Here is a 26,694-nt window from a genome sequence, read left to right as displayed (position 1 = left end):
TCTATGAGTGAAACCTGTAACGGGTTTAATACTGAACGTCCCATCCAAATTTCATCATGAATCAAAAAACGGTCCCATTCACATTCGATCCCATTAGCATTTGGTCCCATTCGCTTTTTTTCATTCGCAAAATGGTAACACTCAGATATTACACATTATATTTTTGAAACAATAGTTTAACTTAAAAACAATAGGTTGAAACTTGAAACAAATGTGACCATTTTGCGAATGGGGCTGAATGCCAATGGGACCGAATGCGAATGTGACCGTTTTTTGATTCGTGACGCAATGCGAATGGGACGTTCTACCTCAAACCCTATGAACTTGTTACTGTTCACTCTGCGCCCAACATTTGAATAAGCTACTGATAGTAAAGCACACATTTACGTTCACTCGTACGTGCTCGTACTTAGATAATCGTGGTAGCCATTATGTGACACCATATTTATTCTCAATTAGCTGGTCGTAGCCAAATCTTACTTTTTCAGATCTATTCACCAAGTTGTCAGGGCAGTGTGTGTAATCTAAATATTTACATCAGTCACTCTTTGTTACATTCAATAGTTCATAAGATCATTCGTTAAATTGAACATTTACAAAACTATAAAGCCCATTTATCATAGATCATGTCGAAGATATGTCAAGATCATAACGTAATAACCAACATTTCACCTGGGGACCGGTCGCCCATTTTTTAATAGAAATCGTAAAATCGTTTCTCGTGTGGATCGTTATTTGTATCATTTCGAACTTCGTGCTCGGTTAAGTTTCGAAAATAAATTAATAAAACGCTCCGCGGAGCGGGAGGAGAGCGAGCGGACGAATCATCCCCCAGCGGGGTCACCGACCTCGTCAACGGACGACCCACGGGAGGACATTCGCGGACCGAAGTTCCCTCGTGGTCTCGTTTCACGTCGGATATGGAACGGAGCGTGGCTCCGGTCACTGACCTGGTCGTCGGCGTGGGCGCGGCGCTAGCTGTCGCGGGGCGCGGGCGGGTCGCGGGGGGCGGGGGCGGGCGCGGGCGGGGGCGGGGCGAGGCGCGCGAGCGAGTAGCTCTCGGGCTGGAAGGTGGGCGGGCACTGCAGGTGCGGGTACACGCCCCACGCGCCCGCGCCGGCCCGCGCCGCCGGCTCCGCGCGGCTCGTCGGCGGCGACTGGGGAACGGTACCGGTTCGATGTCGAATTCGTCGTCTCCGTTTCGAGCTCGTCCGGGTGGCGCGTTTGACGTTCGGGACGTTTCGCGGCGTTCGTTCGTGTTATCTTCGGCACGAATCTTAAGCTTAGGCGCAGACCGCCGGTTTTTAATTGGCCGATCGTTAGGCCCGATTCTAATTTATATGAAGAATCAGTCGATACCAAATCGGTGTAGTGTGCGCACTTTCATACATGTTCATACTGATCGACAGCCCGATTCAACTATCGGCCAACTAAAAGTCGGTGGTCTGCGCCTAGGCTAAGCGTCGAAAAAATCGTGTGCGGTATTGCGCTACGGACCGTCGGTCGGTGAAAAACGATGCATGAAGAGATCTCCGGGACCGATTCGCGCCGGGCGCTTCGCCCCGTCACCGGAGAACCCTGTCAAAGCGATCGTCCCGTTTGGGGCGAGGCCCAATGGGCCGAGTCGAACGCGTCACCTAGACGAGCGAGTGCGGCGGTGGCTCACCTGGCGCGCGTGGCGGAGCACCAGGCGCAGGCGCGAGCCCTCCGCGCCGCCGCCGCCGCTGCCGCTGCCGCTCCAGCTGTAATATCATATTCGTCACGTTTCATTTTTATGCCACAAATGAATTAAGATTATGATACCGGTTATCAAAAAATACCTTAAGACTTAGAAAAAGTAACAATAGTAACATTCATCAACTAAAACAAAAAAAGGAGTATTGTGTATCACCTGTCGGCCGGCAGCGGCGAGGCGTGCACGAGCGGCGCGGCGCCGGCCCGCCGCGGCGCCGAGTGCACCTGCGCAGGGAAAGCGGCATGAGGCAGCGCCCAGTAGACCTAGGGTGCGCGCTACGATATACTTTAACAAAGGCATTTCATCGATTTAACATGGGCTTATCCCATACATTGGTCGTCATGGCGCGCATCCCAATCAAAGAAAAAATAAATACTCGTAATGGCATAGTCTAAAGCCCGGTCTGTGAGCACGTAGAATTTTGTCCAATGACCCCAAGCTACCCATCCTTATCGCACGCGCGTAATTATTTTGCTATCGCGACTGTGCGACGGGCGCCCGCAGTGAGTGTGCGAGCGCGACAGCAACATAATCACGCGCGAGCGATAGGGATGGGTAGCTTGGGGTCATTGGACGGGATTCTACGTGCTCACGGACCAGGCTTTAGTTGAAAGTGGCGCGTCCCCACGCGGGTACCTTGTCGTTGCGGCGCAGCGAGTCGCGCCAGCGCTCGGGCGGCGCGGGCTCGTCGATGCTCTCGTAGCCCAGCGCCGCCGCTTCCGACGGGTACACCAGCTTCTCGTACCTGCGGGGAACGCATGACTCAGGGAACAGCACGTTGCGTACGGACGGCATGTGCCCAGAAAACAACGCGACCATGAACGTCAAGATGACGGAATCACTCCGTGCAATGAGCTACCGCATTAGCGCTCGCCGGTAGGCACCCCCTGTCGCCGTTATCGAAAGTCGTTTCATCGAATGTCATAACATCGAACCCGTTACAGCTAACGGTCATTTATCTCACTCACACACCACTAACGCGCCGCAAAGTATGCTTCAATATGCGTTTTGACAAATAACTCATTCCCACCCCACCTTGAGGTAGAGTGAGTGACGCGTTTTTTTATCGTGGTGTCCCCTGGAGGCCTATTCCACATCATCATCATAAGTATTAATTTTTTTCTTCTTCTTCTGATTCTCTTCTACTTCGGCTTCTTCTCTTCTACTCCTCGTCTTGTTCTCGTCTTTATCTTGTTACGGGACTATTCCCACCTCTCGTTCCCACCACTGCAACTCCTGTGTAGCCAGGATCTACAGCGTGACCGCCACAAAAACCCAAACAATGAAGGTCAAGTTTGTCCCGGGGGAAAATTAAACTGTCATTGGAACCGCAACGAAGTTAATTAGAAGAACATAGGAGGAGTTCGAAATTAAGGTTCGACTTCCCTCCATTGCAAAGCGGATGACAGGTGACAAACAAAGGTTTAAAACCTTTAAGAAAAAGATTATGCACCACGGACAATAAATTAAATTAAGGGGGCCTATCTTATGAGCAATTAGCAACTACCTGCCAATAATATTTTTCACAAAATCGCTTAAAAGCACGGAAATTTTTCCTTGTCGCGACAAGATCGGTGTAATAAATTGCGGAAACAGATGTATGTTGTATTGAATTAAGCATTATATCACGTTCATGTTTCCAAAGATCACACTCCCACAAGATATGATGGGCAGACTGCTCATGACTGATATCATCAGTGGAACACTCGCAAAAAGGAGACGGAACTAGTTTGAATTCGTGAAGTTTATGTTTAAAGTCTTTATCTTGTTTGTTATAACATTCGATGAAACGATTTTCGATAAAACGTACGGAACCCCAACTAGTGACCGCTGAAGCGGCAGGACTATCGCATTACCAAGACCAGGTTGGCACCACGCTCGTGAAAGAACAATCGTATATGTATCAGTGGCGCCAACTTGCGAAGGCAAATATAGAAACCCTCATTGATTTAGGCGCAGACTAACGACTTTTAATTGGCCGATAGTAGGGCCCGATTCTAATTTGTATGAAGAATCGGCTAAATCGAATCGGCGTAATGTGCGCACTCCCATACATGCCCATACTGATCAACTGCCCGACTAAACTATCGGCCGACGAAAAATTGATGGTCTGCGCCTAGGCTTAGCTTAGGTCAGAGCAAATAAACCTAACCTAAAGATATCCAGTAGTTATAGATTTATTTTATTTGATTATATTGAATGTAACGTACCCGTCTTTCCCTTTGACAGAGATCGGCTTGACGGCGTCGCGCGGCTGCCTGGCGGGCTCGGCTCCTCCGCCCGCCGGCGCGCGCGGCAGGCTGCGGCCCTGCGGAACGAGGGACCGATCAAATGCCGACAGATTCAATTGCAAAAATAAACAATCTATTTCAATAAATTTTTATTTAATTTATCTTTGAATGTTTAAAATCCCACCAAAAACATTTTCATGACAAAAGTTCAAGACGAACTGTAAAGTTATAAAATCTAGAGACGCATGTAGTTTGGCACTTCCATGTTTAGATTATCGCCCGTTTCCCATAATAATTCTATCCTTGTCCAAATCCAGATTACAACTGTCAAATTGAATTCAGTTTTAGATTAAAATATTTAAAATATTCGATTCATTTACACTTTAATATTCTTTAAATAGTCTTATAAACAATATGAAAATGTAAAAACATTGAAAACCACAGATATTTTGACCAAAAACATATTGAAATTTGACAGTTGGCGGACGGATTTGGATTAGGATTGAATATAGAAATCCAGCATAAATCTTCTCACCACCTGAACGGTGTCACTGTTGGGAACAAAACTCACAGAGACGCTATTGATATTTGTGTATTGCCCACACGCAGTAGATATGTGGTACAGTCAGCGTCAAATAGTTCGTGACACGTGCCGTATTATCCATAAGGCACTTTAGGCCAGTGCCTAGGGGCCCACTATGACCAGGGGCCCAGCACTCCCGATTAAAAAATGAAAAATAAAAAACATAATTTTCAAGAAGTTTTAAACGATTTTGTATCTAAAAAAATTAGAAGTATACCTTTGCAATGTTATGACTAAAGTCTGTTGTTGATAATGATGGTACCTTCATTCAATTTCGTAATGTAGACAGTAAAAATTTCCAAATTGCGTTGTTGTGGTATGAAAAAGGGGGGGGCCGAAACGAGTTGTGCCTAGGGGCCCCGAGATGGTTAATCCGGCCCTGGACACCCAAAGTAACCGTTTATTCCCGATGTCCCCCATTATTTGTCCACCACTGGTGGACATCGAGAAAAAAAGTTGCAATGTCCACCAGTGGGGGACAGAGCTACTGAAATCTTCCCGTTGGGCCCTACTGGTGGACACTGAGAAGAAATGTGTTGCTCTGTCCCTCAGTGGTGGACATTGAAACCAAAAAAGTTCCGTTGTCCTCACTATTTGTTTTGTTTTCGTGATTATTAAAAAATAACAATAAGTTCGCAACACGTCTTTGTTGGAATTGGAATAAGGTTGTGTTGTCAAGATTTTGGCCACATTGAGTGTCACAAACTATTTGACGCTAACTGTACAGTGAAAAACTTCGGCCCGGTTTCCACCAAGGCGGAACTGTGCGGAGACGTGAGTATTTATATATTTGCAGTCTGAGTATTATTTAAATAGACTTTACAAAATAAATATATTTTGACTGAGAGAAGAAGCTGGCAGGCTATTTCCACCAAAGCGGAGCTGAGAAGAGCAGAGCGGTTCGGAGACAAGAGATGTGTGAGCCGTGCATAGCTGTCAGCCTATTGTTATCCATGAAACACCGCATCGCTCCGCCCATCTCCGCTTTTCTCCGCACTGCATTGTTAATTCTACAGAAAAACGAATGGAGATGTGCAAAAAATGGAATCTAATTGGTTATACTTACAAAACTTCTATGTTCCGCTCCACACTGCTCCGCCTTGGTGGAAAAGTGGAAATCGGGCCTTACAGTGGCGGACCGAATCGATAATATTTTATTTATTTATTTATTTATTACATAATTAGCCGTTACATCTTTGGTTAAATAGTGTCTTAAATCCTCTTGAGGTTTGTCCAGGCACTATTGTTCTCTATACAAATAAAATAAACGTTTTAGTATAAGCACATTAAGAAATAAACATTATTTTAGCGAGAATGCACTACATACGCGCATTATTCAGTACGCGTATCGATGTATCGCCATCTATGATTTAATGTATGAACTAGCTCGTCCCTTGGTATAAGAAGTTCGAAGGCAAAGCATAAGAGTCATAGATGGCGCCTTACAAATAGTTACTGAGTACGTTAACAGATGGGCGCTAAATCTTCTTTTTTCGTGTCGACAACAAACCTACACAGTGTCAGCCCAAAACTCCGCCACAAGAGTGGCGTTGTCAGTAGCACTCATCAAATCCTCCCGAGTGCAGTTGCTTGGGTACTCAGGGCACGACATCAGGTGCTTCATCGACTGGGGAACAAAACCCAAATGGCGCTAAAGTCTGTTCGCCGAGAGTTGATAAATATTATGAAATGTCTTGCAATAGCGACTGTCGCTTAATTATCGCATTCTGTATGGCGGGCGTCGTTTGTCACAACGCGCACTGAGTACCATGGTACGAGCCACGCAGCTGTCGTCAAGCGTCCCGGCCGGCGGGCCGCAATGTGTGAAACGCAGTAGATTTATTTTACATAAGACCGAAATGAATGGTATGACAGTGGGTAGGGCTTTGCCCAACATTGGGATACACTATAAGCCACTTGATAATAATGAAATACTTTTTATCCAACACATGGACGCCACGTGTTCGATCCGTATCCCCACGTATGCCCTAACCGGAATAATTCCCGTAAATTTAAAAGAGATAATAATGAAAATCTACCAACTTTTTCATTATATCGACAAAAATAATTAGCGGGCCGCAATTTATAATGAGTTTAGAACCTCTGATATTATTTTTTTTTTATCAACTCTCGGCGAACAGCCTTTAAACAGTATATTGCGTACCTGCATGTGCGCGCAGGCGCGCAGCTCGCCGTAGATGACGTCGGGCACGATGCGGTCCAGCCGCAGCTGCAGGTCGGCCGGCCGGTCGCGCTCCACGCCCAGCAGCACGCGGTTCGTGTACACCTGCGGACGTGCACATTCCATCGTATTATGTTTGGGCCTTGAGATCAATAGCAGGGTTCGAAAATACCCGATACCTATTTATTATTTATTATAAAAGTTTGGTATACAGGTGTCCCATAAAGAGCGTACCAAACTTAAGGATGATGTCTATCTATACAACAAAAAAAAACTTAAATAAAAGCATCATCATTTCAATGGAATTTTGTTATGTTACCTGGACGGAAAGTACTCTTAATACTGTAGATAGAAAATTTTACTCAAAGAAAACATTAATTTCTTTTTTAAAAGAAATAGAACTGCAAAATTTTCCAAATATTATGGACGCAGGGACAGTACAAAATAGTTTTAATAATAAAAGTTGATATAATACCTAGATTAATTTCAAAAAGTATTTAGCAAAATATCATTTTGGAATTCAACGCCAGTTCAGAACAGTAGCAATTCCAAAGCGACGCACCTGCTTCCGCTCCTCGGCCTGCTTGTTCAGCATGAACTCCTCGAGCGTGACCAGCCCCATCGGGCTCGGCTCGGGCTTGGCGCGCGGCCGCGGGACCCGCAGCGTCGGCTTCGTGACGAAGTCGCTCTTCTCGAAGTCGAGAAGGTTCGGGTTGGACGCGTGGATGTAGTTGATGGGCTTGGGGATCTTGGCGGCGGCCGGCGGCGCGCCCGGGGCCCCGGCGGCGGGCGGGGCCCCGGTAGCGGGCGGGGCCCCGGCGGCCGGCGAGCGCCCCGCCGCCTCCACGCGCCGGTAGCTGCGGTAGTGCTCGGTCGGGACGGGCACACCGGAATGCTTGCTCTGGGGGTCGATCGAAGAAAAGTAGTTTTGATCACATTCAATAACAGTACTAAAGCCTGGTCCGTGAGCACGTAGAATCCCGTCCAATGACCCCAAGCTACCCATCCTTATCGCTCGCGCGTAATTATATTGCTGTCGCGACTGTGCGACTGGCACCCGGAGTGAGTGTGTGCTTGGGGTCATTGGACAAAATTCTACGTGCTCACAGACTGGGCTTTAGCCGAATGAACGATTTCGTCGACCCTAAAATAAAGTAGGTTTTAAAAATATTTCGTCACAATGTTTTCAGTCAAAAAGCGTGCGACTCGCCGCGGCTCATGCGGCTCACCTTGCCGTTCTTGGTGTCGTCCTTGGTCTTGTTGCGCGAGAAGAAGCGCAGGTACTTCCTGTCCAGGCTGGTGGAGGCGTGGCCGACGCTCTCGTGCGAGTCGCTGCGGCGGCCGGCCAGCTTGCGCAGCGAGCCGAACTTGGACTTGTCCTATAGCGTGCGACTCACCTTGCCGTTCTTGGTGTCGTCCTTGGTCTTGTTGCGCGAGAAGAAGCGCAGGTACTTCCTGTCCAGGCTGGTGGAGGCGTGGCCGACGCTCTCGTGCGAGTCGCTGCGGCGGCCGGCCAGCTTGCGCAGCGAGCCGAACTTGGACTTGTCCTTGTCCTCGCGCCGCTCGCGCTCGCGCCGCTCCGGCCCGTCCGTGTCCGACTCCGTGTCCGAGTAGTCCGTCTCGGAGAACTGCTTCGATATGTCGCTCTGAAAATCAGGGTTCGAAATTATCAAGATAATTACGCTCCACGATAATTATCAGATAATTATCGGATAATTATCAACAGTATAAGATACATTTGTCATATTGTTTTAAGGGAAATGTTACTTTATGTTTTTTGTAGCTGATTGTTGTCAAGTTCTACCGTTATTTAATATTTTGACGCTAGTTAAATAGTGATAATTCTCGAGCTAAACAATTAAGTTTTATAACTATCTATGTTGATTAGCGCCCACCACTAGACGCAAGTGCGAAAATACACGTTCGAAAACTTCGAATACAATTCACTTTCACAAGTGCATTTTTTTTGTTATTATCAACTGATAATTATCCATCTGTTATTATCAAGATAATTATCATGATAATTATCGTGATAATTTTCATTGATATTTATCGTGATAATTATCATTGATAATTATCCTTTCGTACGCTGCTGAAAATTCAAGCAAACGTTCGGTCAGTCCTCCGCCGGACGCGGACGGCACGCACCTGCGGCGGGCCGGAGTTGAGCGTGGCGCGGTGGATGAGGTGGATCCAGGCCAGCATGCTGTCGCGGCTGTCGCAGGCGAAGTAGAAGGCGGTGCCGGTGTGGTACACCTTGAAGGCGTGCTCGCGCGACTTCACCTCGCCCGCCGCGCACACCGTGAAGCCCTCCAGGTGGATCATGCAGTCCGCCTTGTTGCACTGCCGACAGAAACGGAATTTGAAACGGTTACTCTCGATTCTATCGACAACTTAAGTTCAAAATTCGTCGTATTTAATACTTTTCAAATCGTATAATAACAGTACCTCAATCGCTCCAGCAAAACTGTTAATTGTTTTCCAGCGGCCAGCGAGACCCTTTGATATTGTGATGATAACCGATAACGCTTATAAGTGACTTATCAAAACTTTTTAAAAAACTACACCCTAGAGATTTAATCTTGGAAAATAATTTGGGATTTCGCTGGAGCAATCGAAGCGGGTCCTATTGTTTCACTCATACGACGACGAATGTGAAACTTCAGTCGGCGATCGCATCGAGCCTGGGAGCCAGGCTGGTGGCGGTGGATGGTGTAGGTCAGGGTTGGCGAACCAATGGCACGCGTGCCAATGATGGCACGCGACATAATATTTTGGGCACGCCACCAATCACAAATTCAGTAATTCAATAGTAAATAATGTGTTTTGATTATGAGCTATCGTATTTGCCGTCATCAGTCAGTGCCACTGTAGAGTAAGGTCGTGTCACTCACCAGTGGTGCCACTCGATAGCATTAGGTGTTAATTTAATGGCACGGGTCTATGACTAATACCGTAATAATTATATGTAATATCAATATTTCTTCGATATATTTGCATGCTATTGTTGATGGCTGGATAGGTGAACATATTTTGTTATTTTCGACCTTCTGTACACCCTATACTCACGTCGGGCGCGCGGTAGGCGTAGAGCGCGGCGTGCGCCAGCAGCAGGTGGCGGCGCGCCCAGCGCGGCGAGGGCGCCCCGCGCGGCCGCACGCGCTGCCACGCCGCGCCGCCCGGGCCCCACGCCGCCAGCGCGCGCGCCGGCACCAGCCGCCGCTCTGGGGACGAGAAGCGACAATGGAGTTGCGATCTTTTCGATAAATACGTTGCGCGTGTCGGTGTCAAATGCGAGTGTGCGGAATGTCTGAAACGCTCCCGATTCGTCCTGCCCCCCTAGACAAAACGCACCTTTTGATCGAATCGATAATCGAATCCGTCAAAATTCCATACAAAAAAGGGGCTTTTCGACCTCTTTTCGACTGATTTGCGATTATAATTTGCACTTTGTCTAGAACCACTGAACTACGTGCGGTGACGTTTCGACGCCCGCTCCTTTTGACCGACCGAATACAGAGGTTCCAGAAGCGATACGAAAGTGAGTGTGTTGCGACCCGATGAGTGCTGAGGCACGCGAAAGGTTGATTAAGATTAAGAAAACTTTGATTGAAACTTAAGCTACCCGCATCCGGTCGACGCTCTCGCAACAGTGCCTTGTAGTGAAGTTTAAAAAAGATGTAAAATATATGTGATGCTATTTTTAAACTTACATTTATGTAGGGCCGGGGGTTCTCCAGAGAAACTCAACTTTCAAATTGGTGAAAATTACCGTATTTGTCCAAAATTATTAAATAATAGCGGAGCACATTCGCACGTCATAGCAGTTGGGACGATAGAGAGCGAGCCCCGCACCTTTCATTCATTCCTTTCATTCGGTTTATTTTACCGTTTCACTATTTGAACGTTTCAACAAAATTTTAAAAAAAAATTTGTTTTCTTTTACATTCCTACATTTATACCGCGCTGCACTGCAGTACGACGCAAGCGCGCGCGGCGTGACGTACGCATCACGCCACTCGCGGTGACGTCAAGACCGTCAGTTACTCCCGCTCGTTCAATGTTAAACTCGTGACAATGTCGGTAGTTACTTCTTAAAACAATATCATAATGTAAAAGCAAACCTCAATTTAACACAAACAAAACACAGATTCACAGATTTTTATTTTATTTTAAATTCCTTTTCTTCTTTAAGATTCTTTGTGAAAACACTATATCCGGGTTCAGGTAGTCATTAAGGTAGCGTGAATGGAGCACCATTTCTGTTTGTTGGTGTTGGGGTCACATTTTGTTTGGCACGCCTAGAACACACACGGACGGAATATACCTATTTATTGTACAAAAAGGTTAAATAAGATTTTTTTTTTCATCGGTTTTGGACTATACATGATACTGAGCTACCAGATTAAAGGATGAGCACTAACACCATGTAAGTATGTCTAGCGGGAAACTCAATCAGTGCCTGAGGTGTGGGAGCGGCACGAGTGTTTTAGACACATCAACGTTAGACTCCCGTGCCCTTAGCGACTGACCGAGTTATGCTTCGACCACACCGACGCGTGCAGATCGCCATCGCCGGCGTGACCATAGGCCAATGACAGGTCCAGTCCAAGAACAATGAAAGGGGCTACCATGTCGGTTCAGTCGTTCAGTCGCCCAGTGACCTGGCGTTCAAGATGGTTAAGCTTGTAAAATAATATTATATTACCTACGATAACTGAAATTCCATAATAAACATTTATCGTACGCCGTTCTTCGTTCCTCCTAAAACTATGTAGGTAAACACAATCACTACTCTCCCACCACCACGGTGGCGAACACTGTTTAATGTTAAAAAGCATAATTGATAATAATAAAAACGTACTCGCAAGGATGGAATTCTTTTTCTTCAAACTCCTCGACTTGGAGGTGGGGAATATACTCTTGACGGCGGCGGCCGACGGCGACAGCGTCAGGCCGCGCGGCTCGCCCTCCGAGCCGCTGTCCTTGCGCCCGCCCGGCCTGCCGTCGGGCCGCTCGGGCCTGCCGTCGGGCCGCTCGGGCCTGCCGTCGGGCCGCTCCGGCCTGCCGTCCGCCGCCGGCGCCTCCGCCTCCGCGTTGATGGGCGGCAGCTCCCGGCGCTCGCTCGGGATCACCTTGATGTCGTGCTTCGTTATGTGACGGAGCGGCAGGGATATCTGCGGATCGGAACGACATTAAGAGCGTTTAAAACGAGCACTGTTTTTCTTCGACCGCACACAAATTCTACGAGCGACGGCGATTGAGGCGGGTCGTTACATTCCCTATAATATGGTCGAGTGAAGCGATGGCTGGTTCACATGTCATGTCTGTGAACAGGCGCTGCCTTCGGGGACTGGTCAATGAAAGATATACTTGACATAAAATTATGTGTATCAAAACGCAACAATTAACCTAGAAATTAGCACGGCACTAAAGAAATATATTCAAAACTGCCACGCGGTCTCGTGCTAGATGGGAGTCTTAAAGGCCACCTTCTATCAACGGGAGCGCGTGGTAAGTAAGTAACCTGCTTCTGAATGTATTGTGACTTCCTACTTTTTTATATTTTTAAACCGGCAGACAGAGACTGAGTTCGTTGCGGCGCTTCTTCTCAGCACTTGCCAAATGTTTGTCTCGAAGCGCTGATAGGGCAAAAAAGAATGAGACATGTATAGGCTCCTTAAGAGCATTTGACGATTTGCAAGTACTAATTTAATTAGTCTAANTCATAAAAAAAATTACTTAATTTAAGTGGAAATAAAACTAATTTCGGAACTGCTGTTAATTTAATAATTTTTCGATGTGAAATTGCAAAACATGTGACGTCACACTAGGGAGGGGGGTCTCAGAAATGTGACCACCTGTGACAAGGACGGAGGGGGGGGGGTCAAAAAATCATGAAATTCGTGTGACGTACTTTATGGATGGCCCCTAAACAAATAAAGATAATTTAGATTTTGACGAGATGCGGGTTCGATTCCCGGCGGGCCGCCGGTCGTACCTGGCCGGCGTGCAGCTTGGCGGGGCGGTGCGGCGCGGGCGGCGCGGCGGGCTCGCGCGGCACGGCCCGCAGCACGGGGTAGGCCGGGCCGCCCGCCGGCCGCGCAGGCGGCGACGGCGCGCGCTCCAGCCGCGCCCGTCTGAAACGAACGCGCTCGTGAGTTTTACCAGGCCTGTTCATCTCCACGAGTTTACATCGAAAACAAAACACGCACGATGGCCCGCCTCCACGATACTATGAATCGACAAGGCCTCACATACGAGCGAACATTGACTCACGCACGCGTATTCTTGTGTATGATGGAAGAAAATAAAGAAAATGGTGTACTAAATACTGTGCAGTATTTAACTGCCTAAATAATAATAAAAACACAGAATGTACTTTTTTAAGTTGCCTCAAGACACTGAGAGGTAAATGAGTAGTTAATAATATTCATGATAATTCATGCTAAATCATGTATTTCCTCAGCCATTTTCCGCAGTTTGGCACCTCACGTCACATCATTTTACCGAAGTCAGCCCTATAACTTCGGCGCAGTGCCGATCACTGACGTTTGTCAACAAAATGGTGCTTGACTCTTGAGACAGGCTAAATTACACCATATTGTTAATGACATTGAGCATAAATTTTTTTAAATACCTTCGCGAAGTAAAACTTCTGTACGTAGTACTTATTATTATTCTGTGGTATCACGTAGTATGTAGTTGGATGGTTGACACTATTATCCAATAATTCCTAAAACCTCTTTAAAACACTTCGATATTCCTAATAATTGAGTTGGCTTTCAATTTGTCAACGTTAAACGAACTATTGAAATACAAATAAATACCTTACTTACCTCCCGAAATCAATTGGTAGTTTAAAAAACGAAAATTTAGTTTTTAATGTTGAGTGTAAGCAACCATCTACTTAACAAACTTGTTAAGTAGATGGTTGCATTTGTATAACATTATAATACCCCTTTTTTGTTGTTCACTCATTTTCGCACAAAAAAATAATTTCACAAACGCGTGAGCAGCGTCATTCAAGCGAACGCAGTCGCGCCTCGCATTCGTCCGAGACAGTCTTGATAACGAGTACGTGAGCGGTGTCTATGTGTGCGTGACTCGAGCGCGCTTAGTATGGAGTTTACCTTCTGTTATATTTTGTGGAGCGCGCGTCTCACCTGGGAGGCGCCCGGCGCTCGTCGCCGCTGGACGGCGGGCTGGGCGCGGCGGGCGCGAGCAGCGAGCGGCGGCGGGGCTCGGGCGCGTCGTGCTCGGGCTCGTCGGCGGCGCGGCGGCTGCGCTGCTGGAGGATCGCCTCCCCGATTTGGGAGCTCGACTTCTTGAAGTCCAATATTTGATCCGCTTTCTCGGCGGAGTGGACGAATATCGTCGGACTGGAATCGTAACACGCAACGGATAAACGTAACGGAGTCGGTTTCGACGGTTGTCCGTTTCGGACGTACAAAAAGATATCAATCTGAGGTAAAAGAGCGTTGACCTAGATAGATAGAGCACGAAAGGTGAGGCAGTTTTTAGTGAGCCGGAACGGTTCACCCGTAAACGTCACAACCGTTGACTGTCAAAGTGAAAAATTGGTAAACACGTCCGACGAATTTTAATTAATTTAAACGGTTTGTGCCCGGAAAGGGTGTCAAAAATACATCAGAAAAACGAAAGAAAGTGACTAGTGTTACATTTCATAAGTAAGTACTACAATTCGACGTGTATTTTGCTTGAATTTGGCTTTCAAAAATTATATACGGGAATGATACCAGTAACAAGAAAATTTATTTCCCAATTGTTCGCCGTACAAATACACTTTCTTTTTTATGAAATCGAGATTTTTAAGTCGATTTATCTTATTGTAATTAGGTCGGTATTTTGAATTCAATAAATAAGTAAGTACCTACATGATGCGTTTTGTTTTTGTTAATTATAAAATAATTTAAAAAGTATTAAAAATTTCCCTACTTTCGGGAAAATCGCCTTCACTGTTTACACTCCTCAACAAAATTGACACTCTTGACGAAGCGTTTGTATGAAGACTATCCATCTAGGTTTTATTAATCTAAGGTTGAATATGAATCAGTACCTGTCGCCGGGCGTGGCAGGGGTAGCGGGGGTGGCGGGGGCGGCGGGCGGCGGCGACTCGGGGATGGGCGCGGCGGGCGGCGCGGGCGCGGCGTCGTCGCAGTCGTACGCGGGCGTGGAGTGGCTCTTGTCCAGGCGGCCGCGCTGAGCGCCGCTCGTGCCGCCGGCCGCTGCGGAACCGGAACGAAATTAAAGGCCTATTCAAACCTGAGCGATATTCGCTGCCGCTGTGGGTAGAGGTAATTACCACGCGGGTTTCGCTCAGGTATTTAGTATCATGGTACCTCGGCTAGAGCGTTTTCTCTGCCGCAGACGGTAGCGAATACCGCTTAGGTCTGAACAGTATCATTACCGCATACCCACTGGGTTTTCTCTGCCGCAAACGGTAGCGAATACCGCTTAGGTCTGAATAGGCCTTAAAACTTTGGAAACGAGACCGTTCCCGATTCTCGACGTCGGGGCGGGCGACCGAGGAAGATGACGCGGTGACGTTGGAATCGGAGCGATCCGAATGACATTTCTGTCGATATATGAGGTCGTTACACGCCTATAGTCCGGTCGCCGAGCACGTAGATTTTTGTTCAATGACCCCTAGCTACGCATCCTTATTGCTCGCGTGTAATTATACTGCTGTCGCGACTGTGCGAGCGCGACAGCAACATAATTACGCGCGAGCGATAAAGATGGGTAGTTTGGGGTCATTGGACGAAATTCTACTTGCTCGGGCTCGGCGACCGGGCTGTAGAAGAATCGTGATTCTTCCATGCCACACTGATCTAAGTTATCGGTGCTGACGCAACATATTATTATTAAATATGGTGACATTATGAAGTTAGGACGAGTCGACGACTCAACGTCATTCCGGTCGGAACGGCCGCGTTGCGAACTTTTTTCCTACTTCGGGTGTCACGAACCGTTCGACGCTGACTATACGTGAAACATAATAATACTAAGCTAAAATAAGTTATACAATAAAATAACAATCTGCGCTCGTAATTATGTTGCTGTCGCGCTCGCACACTCACTGCGGGCGCCCGTCACACAGTCGCGACAGCAATATAATTACACGCGAGCGATAAGGATGGGTAGCTTGGGGTCATTGGACAAAATTGTACGTGCTCACGGAGCAGGCTTTATAATGTATCACTCACGATCGCGCGCACGGGCGGGGGNGGACTAAATATATTAATTAATGTTTGGGTGACTGTTATTGTGATGAGTCTGCTTCGTGAAAAAAAAATATTAAAATGTAAACTTTAAATTAATTAACTTAGGCCTGAGGTGGAATTGTGTAAAGCAATCGTAATCATTTGACAGTTCAAGCGTTTGACAGAATAATCGTACGTTATGAACTTGTGCCATGTTGGGAGACCGTATGAATGAGACACGGGTTGTAGTTAGTCTCAATTATTAATCTGTTTATTAATGTGAACTGCGCGACTATTTATACGATAAAGATCAAAGGTAAATGACGTCACAGCATCAGCACTATACGTGATAAATGTGCTGACACTGTGAACGTGATCAAGATAAGATATGAAGAGATTAAGTATTGTGCATACCGGCACAGTACTCCCCCCCCTTTAAATAAGAAAAAATAAAATAATGCGCTAACTACAATAACATACATAAATTATTATCTACGTTAATACAGGTTCAATGTTCAATCTCTACATACTTACATACAACAAATAAAAATAATGTGCTAATTACATAATACAAATTACAATAACTATCTACGTTATACAAATCATGTGGACAAAATTGTACGTGCTCACGGAGCAGGCTTTATAATGTATCACTCACGATCGCGCGCGGGCACGGGCGGGGGCGCGGGGGCGGGGGCGGGGGCGGGCGCGGCGGTCGCGGGCAGGGCGGGCGCGCGCAGCAGGGCGGCACGCGGCGCGCGCTCCAGCCCCGCGCTGTACGACACCGCCTGCAACACCACACGAGAATATCTTTGACGACGACCCTGAATCCCTCGCAACGGATCACGGGCCGCACGATCGAACGCCAGCGATGGCTCCGAAAGCTTGTCGTTCGGACGAATCCGATCCGCTTATTACGATAGATTGTATGATTACAAATTTTACCTTATCTCGTCGATAGAGGGTCGAGTCGTCGCGATCCGACGGGTCGCCTCGTTCCCACTTGTGCTCCCGCAGTTGACGCCAGAACTGAAACGGCCATAATTTTTGTGATCGTGCAGGGTGACGGACGAAACAAAACGACGAATCTATATCTATACTAATATTATAAAGCTGAAGAGTTTGTTTGTTTATTTGTTTACTTGAACGCGCTAACCTCCGGAACTACTGGTCCGATTTGAAAAATTCTTTCAGTGTTAGATAGCCAATTTATCGAGAAAGGCTATAGGCTATACAACATCACGCTTCGATCAATAGGAGCAGAGCAATAATGATAAATGTTGCGAAAACGGGTTTCACGCGTACGAAGTCGCGGGCACAGCTAGTTGTAAATAAAAGACGACGAATCGTCCGTTCACCTGGTCGATCGGAAGGTTCGGTCGTTTGGACAGCGGGCTGCCGCAGCTGATCGTGTGGCGGCGTTGGACGGCGGAGCGCGGCTTCGGCGGGAAAATTCTGACAAACAAAAATATTTCCTTGTAAGAACAGAACCGTCCCCGTAGCCGTTCAAGTTCACCTCTGCATCGGACAAGGTCGTGTCCCGACGGCGAAGACGAATCGACCTGCCGACGATGAAGACTAAAAGTCAGACTTCTAGGTGATAACCTAGAGAGCGCATCTATCGAGAGATGGAATTCGAAGGAAGGAAGGATAATCTCGTCGTTTCTAGTTAATTAAGTTTTCACCTGGACAAACTTGGCCTTTATCGGTCGGGCCGAGTCGATGCGCGTATATGTATAGCGGAGGGACCGGAGTGGCCTGGTCTGGTACGCAGCAGGATATTGGACTACCTACTGATTTGAAGAATATAGTTGAGAGTACTAACTCATGAGCTATGATATTAATCGCCAAGGCATATCAGGGGCCAGGCCCCCCTGAAAAACAATAACAATAAAATTTAAGCATTCGGGTCAAAGAAGGGGTGAACCCTGACACCGAAACTAGTAAAAAAAATACTGCGTTTTCAGGGTCTGAATAAACCACGGATACTCTTGGCGCACTTAAGGGACTCTTATCTAGGTTTAAATAAGACGTGAATATTTAGGTGACAATTTATTGCTTGACAACGGTTGTCAATGGTTCACATTGGTTGTCAAAGGTTAATTATGTCAAAGCCGTCCAGGTATACAGGGTGTTAGGTAAATGGGTATATGAGCCGACACAAGCCCATGTTAACATGGTCATATAAATGGTATGGTGAAGTGAGAAATTTGATATCATCATTTTAATTTTATAAATTTTCATACAAAATAAATTTTATAAAATCCGATTTGTATGAAAATTAAAATAATTAAAATGAAGATATCAATTCTCTGACTTCACCATACCATTTATATGACCATGTTATAGTCTATCCAATATAGCTTGATTAGAATGACGGCTGTCAAACGAATGTGACTAGTGCTGGGTATGTTTCGTACGGTTCACATAGATGTATCGATAAGTTTTCGAAAAAATGATATAAAAAAATGCACCCAATTTTTCTTCATATCTTTATTCATAAAAATGACAATTATGATTTAAATTTAAAGACAGTAAAATTTAAAATTCATGTCAAGGGTGTACAACCTAAGTCGTAGTCATTATCATCAGTGTTCTTCAGTGGTTTTTTCCTCTCGCTAGAGGGCGGTGGGCATCTCTTCTAGAGCAACGGTGCTATGAATAGAGATGGGTAGTGGGTAAAAACCCATTTCACCCGATTGGGTTAAAACCGGGTGATTTGGGTAAAAACCCGGTTTTTACCCATTATCACCCATTCTGGTGGGTGAAAACAAAAATAGCGTTTTTTAAAAGTGAGAAGTGGTATTTGTTGCTAAGGGGGCGTTCTAGTGTTACGTAATGCAATCTGGGGGGAGAGGAGGTCTTGAAAAACGTTACAATGCGTTACAGTGGCGGAAGGGCGGTTCGATTTCAAGTTTTTAAGCAGAAGTACTTTGTAGTTGGTGTTGTTATTTGTAACTTTATACCGTAATGTCATCAAAGAGAGAGTTTGGCATCTTTGGCATCGTCCCCCCCTCCCCCTCCATGTCCTTGCCATGATCACAAATTACTGTGTTCCTACTAAATTTCTTCTAAATCGGTTCAACGATTCTTGAAATAACACCATTTTATAAAATAATTGGTCACATCATCATAACGTGATCAATTTTACGATTTGGCCACGATATAAATGCATATTAGTGTTAATTTTGACTTATTACTTATTAATCAATAAACTTAAATGAGAAAAATTCAATAAAAATAAAGAAAAGATACCAATTGAAATAATTATAAAATTATTTGTTTTCACCCGGTGTAAACACCCACGGGTGGAATGAAACGGGTTTTTATTGGGTTTTTACCCTCATGTGGGTTTTTACCCGGGTGGAAATCTCTAGCTATGAATACCCAAAAAATTACCGGTGATTGATTTTCGATGTTTGATTATTTAAAAATGAAATGTTTTTTGGTTTTTGATAGTGAACATTTAGAAAAACGTATAACTTGACTTAAATATGTTAAAAAAATAGTTAGAAAAAATTTTTGTTAAATATGTTAAACAATTTGTTTTAATTTAATATGACATTTGTCGATATGTCCCAACACTAACATTTTTGTATCTCGAGATAACCTTGTAGAGACGTCGTTAATACTCTAGCTTGATTTTTATAATTTCGAATTACTACTTATTGGTGTAATTTAAGGCTGCATTTACACGAAATTAACATTTTTATTGGAAGCACTGTCGTCGAAAATATTGTTTGTAGGTCAGACGTGAATTATTTCTTGTCCGCCAATATTTAGCTCTCATTGATCGCTACTACAAAGTTATGTCGTTACTTTTGATGGCAGCTGTCATTCTAATCAAGCTATATTGGATAGACTATAACATGGGCTAGTGTCGGCTCATATACCTATTTACCTAACACCCTGTATAAAGTCGGGGAAAAAAATCTGGACACCGCGGTACAGCTTTACGCGTCTCAAAGAGCAGTGACATCTCTCGGCAAATAACACAAACAAGTTTCATGGGAGGTTTATACAGGGTCAGAAGCCCAGATACGCCAACGGGTCTCACCGGGTGTGCGGCAGGTGCAGGTGGTCGGGCGAGGCGGGCGGCGACAGCGGCTCGCTCTCGTCGGACGACGACGCGGCCGAGTGCGGCGGCGGCGCGCTCTCCGCCGGCGCCGGCCGCACGCTGCGCACCGTCGACATCAAGCTGCGGACGGAACAAAAGGAGTCAGTCGGGCGACAGAGGATCCTCGCAACGACTTCCCGTTTCAGCTCGGAATGACAACTTCTCAAAATGTCCACTTCTTGAAATGACAATTTCTTAAAATGTCAACTTCGCTAAAAGACAACTTTTCATAATGTTTATTTCTCACAATGACAAATTCGCATTTGGTCAACTTCACATAATGACAACTCTAGAAGAACTAGAACTCTAGAAATAATGAAAATAAAATATCAACAAGTAGTTGACATTATGCGAAGTAGACCAAATGCGAATTTGTCATTGTGAAAAATAGACATTATGAGAAGTTGTCTTTTAAGAAGTTGTCATTTCGAGAAGTGGACATTTTGCGGCTCGGTTGTCATTTTGAGAAGTTGTCATTCCGAGCTGAAACGACTCTCCCTCGCACCGGCGGCGGGCGCTCACCTGTCCCGGCGCAGCGGCAGGTGGTTGAGCCGGTAGCGCGCGCGCAGCAGCGGCGGCGCGGCGAGGGCGGACGGGCGCGCGGCGCGGCGCCGCAGCCGCAGCGCCAGCTCGGCGCCGCTCGCGCCGCACAGCGCCAGCACCGCCTCGCCGCTCCAGCCGATCACGCACTGCGACCCCACCTTTCGACGCGAAAACGGGAAAATAAATAACGTCACGTTCGAATGAGGGTTTTCGCGAATCGAAGATCCGCTAGATGGCGGGACGTGGACGTGGGGTCCGATTGCTGCGTGATTGGTGGATTTTGATTTTTGACATATTTGTCAATGTCATGTCAAAAATAACCAATCATGCAGCATTTCCCGATTCAGCAGGGTTCGATTCCCGCACAGTACAAACATTTGTGTGCATGAAGTTCATGCCATGAACATATTTGTTTGTATTGGACTGGGTGTTTTCTATGTATATTAAGTATGTATTTACAAAAAAAAAGTATTTAAGTATGTTTATACCAGTTGTCTAGTACCCATAGTACAAGCTTTGCTTAGTTTGGAACTAGAAGCGCAGTGTAAAATTTCTAAAGATATTATTTATTTATGTATTTTATTTATTTATTTGGACCTCGCGTCTACGTATTGCCATCTGGCGGATTTTTCATTCGCGAAACCCTCATTCGGCTCGTGCGATTGACTTTGAACGAGGCCGACCTGCACGATCTCGTCGCCGTCGTGCACGGCGCCCGAGGCGTGCGCGGGCGAGCCGAAGCGGATGTCGGCGAGCTGGTGGTGGCCGCAGAAGGACGGCACGACGGTGAAGCCCAGCGGCTTGGCGCCCTGCCGCAGCGTCACCGCGTCCAGCGACGCCGGCTGCAGGATCATCGGGTCCGACACGTCCTGACGGATGGTAATGCGGCTGATATAACGTTCCACATTTAAATCAACACAGAAGTCTGTCAAGAGGGCGCTTCTATCGATACTGTGTATTTGATTTTTGTCACTTGACGTTTCAGAATCGTGGCACTATAGAAGTAATTTACTACGATTAGAACTTTGAATTAAGATATTAGCTTATTGAACACTTTGAATTAAAAAAGTTAATACACCTGGTAATATATTTTTTTTAAATTTTCATATTCACTATCATGCCGAAATATCAGAAACTCAAAATTAAGGTACATGGTAGCAATCCCGTCAATAATAATAAATATCTGGTATTTGACTACTCTAACCGTTAGAGTAGTTAAATACCAGGCCAGTCTAACGTCAGGCTGCCGCAATGACACACAAGTGTGCGCGAAAACGGTAAACCTCTATGACGTGTCACACTGACCTCTAACAAACATTGCAACTGGACAGGCTGTCTCATAAAAATGCCAGCTAAGGACAATGACCAAAAATGTATGGAGTGTGGTCCAAATGTCCACCACTAACGAGACCTATGTAGTAAAATAGTCTACTAAATACTGTTTCATTATAACCAAACCGCAATCAAAAATATGCTGTCAGTAAATCAGTCAGTCAGTTTTCATCCGAAAAATGTTCTTGATATCATTCTATCCATTGCACATTTTGGACTAAGCTACGCATGTTATGTCATGTCGCATGTGGCGCGGGTTTATAGATGAATTTTATTAAATATTATATATTATACTAGCTGTACCTACGACTTTGTACGCGTGAAAATAGTTAAGTAGTAAATAGTTGTCTTTACTGCTCCGCCCCTATTGGTTGTAGGGTGATGTTATTTAACGTAAAACCATCCTTGAAAAATGGGCTAAACATAACAAAAATAATTTTTCAAATCGGACCAGTAGTTCCTGAGATTAGCGCGTAAACTACTACAATTTTTCAAACAGTCATAACTTTTTACTGACAGCTTATATTTTTTTTCGTCCCATACTGAAAGTTAATCTCTATTTAATGGACTATAAGGTATAAGCCAATATAGATCTCATTAGTGGTGGACATTTGGACCACTTTTGGTCATTGTCCTTTAGTGTGTCCGCTCACCTGCACGATGTAGTCGGCGCTGGCGGCGGCGGCGGCGGCGGCGGCGGCCACGGCGCGCGCGGGCTGCTCGGCGAAGCGGTCGCGCTGCGCGCTCGTGGCCGCCTCCAGCGCCAGCTGCAGCAGCTGCGCCTTGCGCTCCGCCAGCACGCCGCCCAGCAGCGGCCACCTGCAACCGCCCGCCCGGAGTCAGAGCGACGCTTAAAACTATTCATGACCGCTTTTATTTGTGCGTTCTATAAACCTTGTAATCTAGAAATCACTTGTACCGGCTAATGGTCTGTTCACATCTAGATTTCCGTTTGCGATTAAAGCCTGGTCCGTGAGCACGTAGAATTTTGTCCAATGACCCCAAGCTAGCCATCCTTATCGTTCGCGCGTAATTATGTTGCTGTCGCGCTCGCACACTCACTGCGGGCGCCCGTCGCACAGTCGCGACAGCAACATAATTACACGCGAGCGATAAGGATGGCTAGCTTGGGGTCATTGGACAAAATTCTACGTGCTCACGGACCAGGCTTTACCTGTAAACGGCTCAGTTCAGTATTAGATATAATTTAATTTTGAATTATTCGTATCGGTCGCTGTTGGCTTTCCGAATAAAATAAAATAAATTTAAAAAAAAACAGATACGAAACAGTGTCATGGATTTTTACTACCTATCAATTTCTTAAAATGTAATTTGACCAATTTAAAATCATGTATCTTACCATTATTGTATGCCCATGCGGCGGAACACAGCTGATCTATCATACAAATTTAATGACCTGACTTATGTACCTGTGATTTCACAATAAACACTATTTGAATTTGAAATTTGAAAATTTGAATTTTGAAAGTTTCTTCTAAGTTGAGTACCTGTCGAGCCAGCAGACGAGCGGCTTGACGGCGCGCACGGTGGCGGCGACGTCGGCGAGCGCCTGCGTGTCGAGGCGCGCGTCGGGCGCGCGGCGCAGCGCCCGCGCCAGCGCCGTGGCCGCGCCCGACACGCGCGCCGCCAGCTGCTGCACGCACTCGCGCCGCGACTCGTATTGCTGGAACGGAACCATTGACGACCCGAGCTCGACAAGCGCGGGCGCGGAGCGACGAGCGCGGCCTTCGAGCTCGGTGAGCGTGACCGCGTTCGATGTGTGGTGGTTAAGTGGTTTGAATGCTGCATTTTGTCGCCGTTGACGCATTTTTGGAATGCACCGTTCACGCCAGGGATTTTATGGATATCCGTAACTTTCGAATATCCGAAATAAAAAAATATCCGTAACCGTAACCGAAACCGGTATAATATTATTCCTATATCCATAACCGAAACTACATATCCATAACATCCCCATCACGTGATGTTTTAGCAATCGATGTAAAGCGGCAAAATGAACAAATTTAGCGGCGCAGGACCTCTTTAACCTCTGCTAGAACTAGGATAAGGGCGAAACTTCACAAAATAAAAAGCAATGAGAGCCAAAAGTTTTTTCAAAAACATTGAATTTGTGTTGCTTATGATATCTAATGATTAGCCGAATGGCTAGTTGTTTTATTTTATTTATTTATTAATATTAAACCCTATTTGATCTATTTATTTCATCCTTCACTATGACATGCTCTATGATGTCAATGGATGTCTGTGGTAATTTCTGCAATAAGTGTAAAAATAATATTTCAAATGAAGCACTGTTTGTGAACGTCATGATTAATTGCCAAGAATTAAGGTTTCAGAACCACCTTTTTTCTTTAAAATTGGTCATAAAAAGAAATGGGGACTTACAGTCTACAGACCTTCAGAAAACAATCAATATAAACATGGGAGAAGCCACAGGCTACTGTTAATTTTCAATTATTTTGAAATATCAATAAAAAATATAAATTAGGTAGTATATCATTTAATGTAGGAACAAATACATAGCTTTTCACTTATTTTATCATTTGAGCTTAAAATTATTAAAATATATTTAACAGTATGAAATGATAACAGCAAACAATGCCACATAAACAATGTTCAGAAGCCCAATGTCACAGATAAGCTTCCAGATAAGTGATGCAAACAGTGTCATGACTCAGCCTCATCATAAACATTGGTGGCAATCAAAAGAGATACTTAAGGATGCCATGACTCAAACTTATTGCCTTCTTGAATTACACGTCTATACTATAAAGCTGCAAAGTTTGTTTGTTTGCTTGAACGCGCTAATCTCAGGAACTACAGGTCCTATTAGAAAAAATATTTTTGTGTTTGATAGTTCATTAATCAAGGAATGCTTTGGGCTATATAACATCACCCTATGGCCAATAGGAGCAGAAGTAGGGTTCCCAACCCTCCCGGATTACCCGGGAGTCCGGAAATAATGGTTAACCTCCCGACCTCCCGGAGAGCAATATTTTCTCCGGTATTTCTAAAAATTAAATGCATCCATTGCTGCTCGTACTTGTTTATAAATTTTATCTTTAACAATCTCATGGACCAGGATTACTAAACTCCAGGAATTATTAAATATTGACATAGATAGTGACAAATTGTACGATGAGGTTGGACTTTTGCGTGAGGTGCAACCGAGTGGATTTACGCTGGGTTGACTTCTTTACGAAATCGAAAGACAGAAATCCTGAATTAAAAAAAATGGTCACGTTTGTTCTTTCCATTCCTGTCTCTATTAATGCTTCATTCGAGCGTGTATTCAGTGTGATGGAGCAACTATGGAGCAAGCCCCCCCCCCCCCACAATTCTCCCGGGTTGGTCCTTTCAAGAGTTGGCAACCCTAAGCAGAAGTGAAAAAAAGTGTTGCAAAAACGAAATATTATTCAAACTATTTTCACACTTGCAAACTCCCAGGCACAGCTAGCATAGAATAATGAAACAAAATCTGCATTAAAAATAATTTTTAAAGTTGAGATTCATAATTGAATATCAAGCACTATCAAGATCTTAAATCAAGTAAGATTGATGACAAACTTTTTTTTAGTTAATAAAAATAATATCAATTGGATGTCCATTGTGTAGGTAATTTAGTATGACAGTCTAATGCTGTGGGTCTATACAAAGTGCAAATTATAATCGCAAATCAGTTGAAAAGTGGTCGAAAAGCCCCTTTTTTGTATGGACGTTTTGTTCCCCGTTTTGACAGATTCGATTTTCGATTCGATCAAAAAGTGCGTTTTGTCTAGGGGGGCAGGTTTTCTATATGCAATCCTAATCTAAATCCGTCCGTCAACTGTCAAATTTCAATATGTTTTTGGTCAACATCTATGGTTTTTGATGTTTTTAGATTTTCATATTGTTTAAAAGACTATTAAAGCAATATTAAAGTGTAAATGCATCAAAAATTATACATTTATCGAAAACAGATTCAATTTTGACAGTTTAAATCGGAGGATTGAATACGGGAAACAGACTTAAGTTAACAAAACAGGATCTGATTAGAATAGGATAGTTGATGCAGGATCAATAGTATCAGATCAATTTTCTGTAAAAGCCAATTCATAAATCACTGTATTAGGAGCACTAGCACTCTTCGCAGTAAGTCCATGGTACACCATCATCGTCAGCTTATCTCTCACAACATTACTAAGATTAAATATGAAGTATGACTTACGAAGTTCCTCAAATGTTCAACGGCTTCCAGCAGCAGCTCCTGGTGGCCGATGACGCGCAGGCCGAGGTGCTCCAGGTCGTCGCAGCGCAGCAGCAGCAGGCGCCGCCCGTCCAGCCCGCGCGCGCGCAGCGCCGGCCCGTAGCGCGCCACCGGCGGCCCCAGCCCTGCACACACGACCGTGACTCACTCGCCGCAGCAGCGCGACCCACCGCTCATAGCACCCCACACGCACCTGACAACCACTCCGCCACCTGATCCGGCGTCCATTCTGCGACATTCAGACTAGCCATGCGGATAAAATACGCGCATTTTTTGCGCAGATGCCGTGTTTTTCGTTTTCGTGAAAGTGGAAGAGATTAGAAAGAAGGGTTGCAAACAAGATGAAAACAAAAAGCACAGTTTTTACAACAGCTGTCATCATGCGTGACAGTTTGTTCACAGAGTACACCACCATGACGTAAATGACAACCGTTCCAATTCACACAAATACGCCAAATTGAGAACCTGCCCCTTTTC

At 45.3% G+C, this 26,694-nt stretch overlaps 2 protein-coding genes across 2 annotated transcripts; both read right to left on the bottom strand.

The window, feature by feature from the left end:
• Positions 1-327: 327 nt before the first annotated feature.
• Positions 328-9,853, bottom strand: LOC114354809 (uncharacterized). Its single transcript, XM_028307377.1, has 12 exons — positions 9,801-9,853; positions 8,880-9,074; positions 8,279-8,377; positions 7,961-8,110; positions 7,294-7,632; positions 6,714-6,836; positions 3,946-4,043; positions 2,372-2,480; positions 1,892-1,959; positions 1,667-1,742; positions 1,011-1,157; positions 328-339 (listed from the first exon to the last, which is right to left on the bottom strand). Exons 2-12 carry the CDS (start codon positions 9,054-9,056, stop codon positions 328-330), a joined length of 1,398 nt encoding a protein of 465 aa, XP_028163178.1. The 5' UTR covers positions 9,057-9,074; positions 9,801-9,853.
• A 1,669-nt stretch (positions 9,854-11,522) lies between these two features.
• cnk (connector enhancer of ksr) lies at positions 11,523-26,634 on the bottom strand. Its single transcript, XM_028307376.1, has 15 exons — positions 26,411-26,634; positions 26,179-26,342; positions 23,459-23,634; positions 22,604-22,769; positions 21,302-21,487; positions 20,598-20,776; positions 20,016-20,156; positions 17,317-17,413; positions 16,904-16,987; positions 16,617-16,746; positions 14,812-14,980; positions 13,898-14,113; positions 12,733-12,871; positions 11,596-11,908; positions 11,523-11,551 (listed from the first exon to the last, which is right to left on the bottom strand). Exons 1-15 carry the CDS (start codon positions 26,466-26,468, stop codon positions 11,523-11,525), a joined length of 2,247 nt encoding a protein of 748 aa, XP_028163177.1. The 5' UTR covers positions 26,469-26,634.
• Positions 26,635-26,694: the final 60 nt, after the last annotated feature.

This window comes from Ostrinia furnacalis, unplaced genomic scaffold (genome assembly GCF_004193835.3).
Source record: "Ostrinia furnacalis isolate ACB-3 unplaced genomic scaffold, ASM419383v2 OfSCF2163, whole genome shotgun sequence".
NCBI classification, from domain to species: Eukaryota; Metazoa; Arthropoda; class Insecta; order Lepidoptera; family Crambidae; genus Ostrinia; species Ostrinia furnacalis.
Note: the sequence above shows the minus strand (reverse complement) of the source record. Positions and strands in the feature narration are given on the sequence as shown.

What these genes read in the sequence shown, in the direction of transcription:
- LOC114354809 (XM_028307377.1), bottom strand. Translation starts at nt 9,056, where the DNA reads ATGATCCACCTGGAGGGCTTCACGGTGTGCGCGGCGGGCGAGGTGAAG. An exon ending in CGCTGCGCCGCAACGACAAG is followed by an intron (nt 1,960 to 2,371) that starts GTACCCGCGTGG and finishes TTCCCTGCGCAG; the next exon opens with GTGCACTCGGCGCCGCGGCG. An exon ending in TCGCCGCTGCCGGCCGACAG is followed by an intron (nt 1,743 to 1,891) that starts GTGATACACAAT and finishes ATGATATTACAG; the next exon opens with CTGGAGCGGCAGCGGCAGCG.
- cnk (XM_028307376.1), bottom strand. Translation starts at nt 26,468, where the DNA reads ATGGCTAGTCTGAATGTCGCAGAATGGACGCCGGATCAGGTGGCGGAG. An exon ending in ACGGCGACGAGATCGTGCAG is followed by an intron (nt 20,777 to 21,301) that starts GTCGGCCTCGTT and finishes TCGCGTCGAAAG; the next exon opens with GTGGGGTCGCAGTGCGTGAT. An exon ending in GCCCGTGCCCGCGCGCGATC is followed by an intron (nt 14,981 to 16,616) that starts GTGAGTGATACA and finishes CCGGTTCCGCAG; the next exon opens with CGGCCGGCGGCACGAGCGGC.